The 8,770-nt window shown below is 50.3% G+C and overlaps 1 protein-coding gene across 1 annotated transcript; it reads left to right on the top strand.

Annotated features, from left to right (window-relative positions):
• The first annotated feature begins 564 nt into the window (after positions 1-564).
• LOC606484 (deoxy xylulose synthase 1) lies at positions 565-4,345 on the top strand. The gene is given in 8 exon segments (NM_001164333.1): positions 565-690; positions 773-1,072; positions 1,218-1,640; positions 2,550-2,823; positions 2,947-3,254; positions 3,409-3,690; positions 3,773-4,057; positions 4,184-4,345. Coding segments are annotated over 8 exon segments (2,160 nt in total).
• The last annotated feature ends 4,425 nt before the right edge of the window (positions 4,346-8,770 follow it).

The raw sequence follows: 8,770 nt of genomic DNA, 5'->3' as shown, positions 1-8,770 counted from the left end.
ACCTCACTTCTCCACAATTGATATTTGTTTGATTTGTATCTTATCCCATATTATCCTCTCGGGATACTTGGTCGAGCTGGCCCAATGGGGTGCGACATTGGTAGGACACCCATTGCTCTCACTCGCTCCCGCCGGTTGCTCGACCCGGGAGGACGAGGGGGGGGGGGGGGGGGGGGGGGGGGGGGGGGGGGGGCAGGGCAGGGGCACCTTGGTCCTTGGGCACAGGCGAATGAATTCCAGCCACACGCGCGGCCATGGCCTTCCCCACCTACGTGGTCATCCACACTCCCCTCGGCATCCCGCATCCCCTCGTCCCCGGACCCGCCGCACTACTGCTATAGGCGCATCCCCGGCGCCTTCGCACACTCTCTCCCCGGCCACTTCCCAAATCCGCCCGCCATTCATGCACCCTTCTGTGCACTGTCAGCGCCACCATTAGCTCGCAGCTCAAGCTCGCCACTACCATTTTGGTCGGTTCTTGAGGAAATCGATCGAACCGTTGGAGTGCCACCACTGGCAGAGGCTGTTGCATTCTTGAGTTGAGCAGGAAGAGGAGAGGAAGCAATGGCTCTGTCGACGTTCTCTGTCCCAAGGGGATTCCTCGGTGTGCCGGCTCAGGACTCCCATTTCGCTTCGGCGGTCGAGCTCCATGTCAACAAGCTGCTCCAGGCCAGGCCTATCAATCTCAAGGTAAGCTTCCTCTGCCAGTTGTACGCAAGCTAAATTTTCTCAGTTCCGTTCCGGTTAGTTTGATGGCCAATGCTGCGTGCAGCCTCGGCGGAGGCCGGCATGCGTGTCGGCGTCGCTGTCGTCGGAGCGCGAGGCGGAGTACTACTCGCAGAGGCCGCCCACGCCGCTGCTGGACACCATCAACTACCCCGTCCACATGAAGAACCTGTCTGTGAAGGAGCTGCGGCAGCTGGCCGACGAGCTCCGGTCCGACGTCATCTTCCACGTCTCCAAGACCGGCGGCCACCTCGGGTCCAGCCTCGGCGTGGTGGAGCTCACCGTCGCGCTGCACTACGTCTTCAACGCGCCGCAGGACCGCATCCTCTGGGACGTCGGCCACCAGGTACGCTGATGCGGCATGGGCCGCGCGCGCGGCATGGCTCTGGGTAACGTGCGCTCCATGTGAGCGTGCCGGGCAGGTCGCGGACAGGCTAGCTAATTAACCACCCCGGACCCGGGTTTTGTTTGTCTGATTCGCGCGCATGCAGTCGTACCCGCACAAGATCCTGACGGGGCGGCGCGACAAGATGCCGACGATGCGGCAGACCAACGGCCTGGCGGGCTTCACCAAGCGCGCCGAGAGCGAGTACGACAGCTTCGGCACGGGCCACAGCTCCACCACCATCTCCGCGGCGCTCGGGATGGCGGTGGGCCGGGACCTCAAGGGCGGCAAGAACAACGTGGTCGCGGTGATCGGCGACGGCGCCATGACGGCCGGGCAGGCGTACGAGGCCATGAACAACGCCGGGTACCTGGACTCCGACATGATCGTCATCCTCAACGACAACAAGCAGGTGTCCTTGCCCACGGCGACGCTCGACGGGCCGGTGCCGCCCGTGGGCGCGCTCAGCAGCGCCCTCAGCAAGCTGCAGTCAAGCAGGCCGCTCAGGGAGCTCAGGGAGGTGGCCAAGGTACGTCCGCACAAACCTTGGATGGGACGCTACATCACCCTCTTGACAGCCCGGCCGGTTAGGCAAGCGCCACGTAAGGGCTTGTTCGGTTATTCCCAATACACATGGATTGGATGAGATTGGAAAAAATTATGAAGAAGTTTGAGCTGTTTGGGATTCAAACCCATCCAATCCCGCTCAATCCACATGGATTGAGAGCTAACCGAACAAGCCCTAACACGTCAAATTTCCAGACTGTCCTCGTTCTCACGGAAGCGCGTAGATTTTCTGGAATCTTGATTAGTAGTAATTCCTATAGTTGCACATATTTTTTTATCAAATCATTAAGATAAATAAATAACCTTGCCTTTGGAATTAAATGGAAAACTGTCAACAGTCATCGGGCAGCAGCAGACGTACATGACGCGAGCTATGGAGCTTCTTGAATCTACTGCACGAAAGCGTCTGAATGAAACTTGTTTAGTCTTAGCGAACATGCCAAAATAGGCTGCGTCAGATGCAGAGTGACGTGCACTAATCTGCTTCTAGGGGGCATGCATGGACACATGTTCACCAGAAAGGCCGATGACGAAGCGTATACGAGCTAGCATTCTAGCAACAGTCCGTAGATTCGAGTAATGCCCACTACTAGGCAAACTTTGTATAAACAAAGCTACTCAAAGCATGGATGATGGATCTCAGGTCGCAGCAAGTTGACTCTAGAAATAGTTTATCATGCTACTCGAGCTGTATCCAAGTTTGACTGACATTGGTTCATCTTCTACTGGACTGGTCATAATATTACCTGGGCTAGGTTTTGACCGGCCCATTCTTGTTGGGCCGACAAGGATTGTGGAAGGAATGGGCGGCCCAGGTTTGCAGCTCTGAGTCTCTGACCGATCGCTGGCGTGCGTGCTTGTGCTTGTGCAGGGAGTGACGAAGCAGATCGGTGGCTCAGTGCACGAGCTGGCGGCGAAGGTGGACGAGTACGCCCGCGGCATGATCAGCGGGCCCGGCTCCTCGCTCTTCGAGGAGCTCGGTCTCTACTACATCGGCCCCGTCGACGGCCACAACATCGACGACCTCATCACCATCCTCAACGACGTCAAGAGCACCAAGACCACCGGCCCCGTCCTCATCCACGTCGTCACCGAGAAGGGCCGCGGCTACCCCTACGCCGAGCGAGCCGCCGACAAGTACCACGGTACAACGCACCACATGAGCTAGCATATGTGCCACTGTTTGCCTGTTGCACAGCACAGATCGTACCCCGACCGGAATCTGTGCGTCATCTTGGCTCTGTTGTTTGATGCGTGCGTGCGTGCAGGTGTCGCCAAGTTTGATCCGGCGACCGGGAAGCAGTTCAAGTCCCCCGCCAAGACGCTGTCCTACACCAACTACTTCGCCGAGGCGCTCATCGCCGAGGCGGAGCAGGACAGCAAGATCGTGGCCATCCACGCGGCCATGGGCGGCGGCACGGGGCTCAACTACTTCCTCCGCCGCTTCCCGAGCCGGTGCTTCGACGTCGGGATCGCGGAGCAGCACGCCGTCACGTTCGCGGCCGGCCTGGCCTGCGAGGGCCTCAAGCCCTTCTGCGCCATCTACTCGTCTTTCCTGCAGCGCGGCTACGACCAGGTGCGCACGCTGCCGTGTGCCCGCCGGCCGGGCCGTTCTTCGCATTTGCTTGCTGCTACTCGATCGTTTTCTTCTTTTGTGCGGGCGCGGTCCTCGACTGACGCCGTACGCACGTCGCCGATGGGCCGGTGTGGCCGTGTGGGTGGTGGCGCAGGTCGTGCACGACGTCGATCTGCAGAAGCTACCGGTGCGGTTCGCCATGGACAGGGCCGGGCTGGTCGGCGCGGACGGGCCGACCCACTGCGGTGCGTTCGACGTCGCGTACATGGCCTGCCTGCCCAACATGGTCGTCATGGCCCCGTCCGACGAGGCCGAGCTCTGCCACATGGTCGCCACCGCCGCGGCCATCGACGACCGCCCGTCCTGCTTCCGCTACCCGAGAGGCAACGGCGTTGGCGTCCCGTTGCCGCCCAACTACAAAGGCACTCCCCTCGAGGTACGTATACATCGATCGATGGTGTCTTTTACTCATTTTTTATCAATCGGGGATCTTCAGTTTTGGTAATCGGCCTATATAGGTCGGCAAAGGCAGGATCCTGCTTGAGGGCGACCGGGTGGCGCTGCTGGGGTACGGGTCGGCAGTGCAGTACTGCCTGACTGCCGCGTCCCTGGTGCAGCGCCACGGCCTCAAGGTCACCGTCGCCGACGCGAGGTTCTGCAAGCCGCTGGACCACGCCCTGATCAGGAGCCTGGCCAAGTCCCACGAGGTGCTCATCACCGTGGAGGAAGGCTCCATCGGCGGGTTCGGCTCGCACGTCGCCCAGTTCATGGCCCTGGACGGCCTTCTCGACGGCAAACTCAAGGCAAGTCTCACCCTAGCTAGCTGCTCGGTCGCCCTAATGATAACGAGAGAGAGAGAGAAAAAAAATCCGAACTCCATCTTTAGCTGACAAAAGTGATGAACTCGACTTTTATTTGGGTGGGTGCAGTGGCGACCGCTGGTGCTTCCTGACAGGTACATCGACCATGGATCGCCGGCCGATCAGCTGGCCGAGGCTGGGCTGACGCCGTCACACATCGCCGCGTCGGTGTTCAACATCCTGGGGCAGAACAGGGAGGCTCTTGCCATCATGGCAGTGCCAAACGCGTAGAACTTGTGCTGATCTGGGCCTATAGAGATGATTGTACATTTTGTCGTTAACTAGAGTGTCTGAACTTGGGAGATTAGTCTTCTTTGGATGAAAGTGTCGCCGGAACAACAGTTACCGTTTCTTTTTTTGAAAGAGAAAGGCAAAAGATTTGCCATTCCAATATATTAGAAGAGGTAAAAATAAAACTTTATAAACAGGCACAACCCCAAAAACTCAACAATAAAGACCTAGATAGAACACTGACGCTTAAAGGAAATGACCCCCCCCCCCTCCCCACCGACCGGGACTCCAGCCGCTACAGACAGGCTACACCTCCAGCAATGAGCTCTTTCATCACCTGCACCATTTGCTCTGTCGTTCTCTGCTGACCCTTAAAGATTCTGTTGTTTCTTTCCAGCCATAAACTCCACCAGAAATATATTATGAGGCCATCAAAATGTTTTCTTGATTGCTTACTACAGAGCATCCTCAGTCTGAACCACCACTCGTGTAGAGATCCGGTTTTGGAAATACCGTCCAGGAACCGCAAATCAGCCCAAGTCAGGATCATGCTCCATGCTTCCTCGGCGAAGGGGCAATCCTTACAAAGGTGAGCCGCTGTCTCCGGAGACACATTACAAAGCGAACAATTTTGGTTGCAAGGCCAACCCCGTTTTTGCAGATTGTCTGCAGTTAATATTTTGTTATGCAACAATGTCCAAGCAAAGAAACGACATTTTGGTTCAGTTTTGGCTTTCCAAATGGGATTGATGTGGGTTTTACAGAAGTTCGTTGTGAACTGAATTTTGTAGGCGCTACTTGAACTGTATTCCCCATCTGCCGACCATCTCCAAGAAATGGTATCATCGAGTTCATTGAGACCTTGCACGCTGCTGATCGCTTGCCAAAGTAATACGAATTCTCTCACTTCCTCCTCTTGAGAGAAAGGCGCACAGAACTGCATCCAAAAAATGTTCCTAAGAGCCTTGAAAATCGAGATATTCTTTCTTCTTGCTTTCTTATATAGCTTAAGTGCAATATTCTTTGGAGCCTGCCCTTCAATCCAACTAGATCCCCAGAAGTCCGCCATTTTCCCATTACCACCAGTCACAACTATTGATGCGTTAAAAAGATCTATATCCGCCTTGTCACATGGTAGTTGCATGCCAACCCATGATTTATCTTTAACTTTCCACCTTAACCACAACCATCTTAGCCTAAGCGCTCTTGCAAAACGCTCCAGATCTAGAACTCCCAGACCCCCCCATTCTTTGGAAGGCAAGTTGTGGACCAGTTGATCAAACAATGACCCCCATTACAAAATTCTGGACTATTACCTTTCTAAAGGAAGCTTCTTCTTAACTTGTCAATTCTTTTAAGAAGCCATTTCTGCGCAGGAAAGACCGTCAGATGGTATAAAGGCTGAGCAGAAAGCACCGCTTTAACCAAGGTTTCCCTACCAGCCTTTGAGAGTAGTCTGCCTTTCCATCCTGCTAGCCTTTTATTAATTTTGTCAATTAGCGGTTGGACATCCATTCTTCTAACGTTTCTGACATGTAGAGGTAGACCAAGATACCTCCCCGGAAATTTTGAGTATTTGCCCGGGAACACATCCATCAGATCTGGCCAAAGAGTTTGGGAATATCGAATTAGGAAAATTTCAGTTTTATCAAAATTAATCTTCATCCCTGAACACCCTTCAAAAACTTCCAGAATCTTTTTCAAAACCTTCAGATCCTCTTTATCTGCTCTAACAAACACCCCTGCATCATCTGCATAAAGAGAACATCGCTGTTTAGCCTTATTTGGCAGAACCCGTCCCAGGAGCCCTGCATCTGTCGCCATCTCAATCATCCTCTGCAGAGGGTCCATTGCGAGAATAAACAAGAACGGCGATAGCGGATCACCCTGACGGACGCCACACATGTGCTTAATTGCATTTGTTTGTTGACCGTTGATGATGATTTTTGAAGAGGAAGATCCTAATATTGTTGCGATCCAATTTCTCCATTTCTGGGAAAAACCTAGAGCTCTCAGAACCTCTAACAGATATGCCCAGTTGATGGAATCAAAAGCTTTTGATATGTCAAGCTTGACAAAAAGAGCTGGCTGATTATTCTTATGAAGTTTCTGAATAACTTTTTGGACATAGAGAAAGTTATCATGAATTGAACGTTTTTGAATGAACACATTTTGAGCAGTGGAGACGATCTCATTCATTCTTGGCGCAAGCCTGTTTGCTAAAATCTTGGTTAATATTTTCATGAAGCTATTGATGAGACTGATCGGTCTAAACATGTCAATCCTATCAGCACCCTCCCTTTTTTATAAAAGCGTGATATTTGTCTCATTAACGAGATTCAGGTTTTTGCATCTATGGTGATAGAAATCATGAATTGCACTGGATAAATCATCTTTAATCAGATCAAAACAACTCTTATAAAAAATCCCTATGAAACCATCTGGACCTGGTGCCTTTTCGGAGTGCATCCCCATAACCACATTTTTAATCTCATCTTCATTGAACATAAGATCAAGATCTGATAATTCAAATGGACTATAGTCTATGTTATCCCACCGAACAGCTCTTTGTCTAGTACCCCTTCTGCCAATAACTTCAGAGAAATGATGATGGGCCTCATGCAGTTTCTCATCCTGACTGGAGAGCAACCTATCACCGCGAACCAGTGATCTGATGAAATTTTTCCTTCTTCTATGATTTGCCATGAGGTGGAAAAATTTTGTGTTTGCATCTCCCAGACGCAACCAGGTAAGTCTTGAATGTTGTCTAGCTCTTGCCTTTTGAATTGCCACTAGCCCTAGGATTTTCATTTTTAGACTTCTCCTGAACTCTAGCTCGTCCCCGGAGAGTTGCCTGGATTCCTGCGCTTTCTCAAGGAGGGTAAGGACGGTTTGAATGATTGCTAGTTGCACATTAAAATTGCCTACTGTCTTTCGTCTCCAGATCAATAGCGCTTTAGCCGTGCGGGTCATCTTCACGTGCAACCGAAGAATGGCATCGGAAGAACGAACACTGGATGTCCATGCTTGCTGAACCACCTGAAAATGGGAAGGAGATGTTCTTGTGGCAATAATGCCTGTGAACCCGACACATCGGGAATTTCATCTCTGTTCAAAGCGACTCCTAACCAGGGTCCACAAACCATTTGCCTAATCCGGCTAACCGGTCGGCTAGCCGGTTATCGGCGCCGGCAGGTAAGGCCGATATCTAGTGGCAGACCTAGGAATTAAAGATGGCCTAAACAAGATTATAGCACAATCCTTTGTGCCTGTGCTTACAACCTTACACTATAGTGCTTGCTTGCTTCTATCTAGAGCTCATATATTTAGACTTGATTTGCACTTTTTACCTGACGAGGCAGCCCAGGCCGTGGTCTGCGCCAAGTCCGCCACTGTCTATACCCAGGTTTTGGATTTTGAATTTAAAAAAATATAAATTTTGAAAAATTTGATGCCAGTTTTTGCATAAATACTATGGATTATTTAAATACTTTCTGCTGAAACCTAATTTTAAAATACGCAACGGGTTTCAAACTAAAAATCATGGAAGTTTCAGAAAAATAAAAAAACGATGTATCGACTAGTATTATCGATTACCCGCTCCCCAAAGCCAAAAAAAATCGATGTATAGGACTGGTTAGCCGGCGATCGAGAAGGAGCTAGAGTTTAGGGGATTTTTTCTTGTTTTCACCGGAAATCTTTTTAAATTATCACTGCTACATGCAATATGGGATAACAATACTTGTAATAATAGATCACTAGAACATTAGGTGCCCTACGGGTGCCCTATAATGATATGACAAAAGCTTTTGTCAGTGCTAGATAATGACTTGTAACACTAGCTCAAGCAAATTTACATGTGTATATGACGGGATATGTATAGATCTATCAAAATGATTAATTTTAGAGGCGTGCTTGAGGAGCATCGGACCATGATCACGGGGATGATGCCAATTTTTATATAAATACTATGGATTATTTGATGACTTTCTGCTAAAATCAAATTTCAAAATACGAGTGGGATGACCCTGAGTACTACCAAATGTTGGTGGAGTCGTGGAGTACGACTTCTACGTGGATCGGTCAGACTTGGGCAGATTACAACACATAATCAGTGGAATGCACACTCGTGAGAATTATCTTGGTCGGATGGTGTATTGTATCTTAGATGGTATTTATGAAATATGAAGCATTGATATGTAATATATTTGAACCATGAAACCATGTCATGCAATGTATTTTGAACCGCTAAAAATTGTTATTGAACTTGTGATAACATTTAGGTAATTTTTATTTAAATTTTGTGACCTAAATATGCTTTATTTGCCAAAAAAGAGGTTTGATTTCTGGATTTATCAAATTGGTGACCGATAAATTGGTCTTATCTGTCGATTGATCGTTTTCGAGTCGTTTGAATTTAAAAAC

This window comes from Zea mays, chromosome 6 (assembly GCF_902167145.1).
Source record: "Zea mays cultivar B73 chromosome 6, Zm-B73-REFERENCE-NAM-5.0, whole genome shotgun sequence".
Classification (NCBI taxonomy): domain Eukaryota; kingdom Viridiplantae; phylum Streptophyta; class Magnoliopsida; order Poales; family Poaceae; genus Zea; species Zea mays.
The sequence above is the reverse complement of the archived record's forward strand: the minus strand, read 5'-3'. Positions and strand labels throughout refer to the sequence as shown.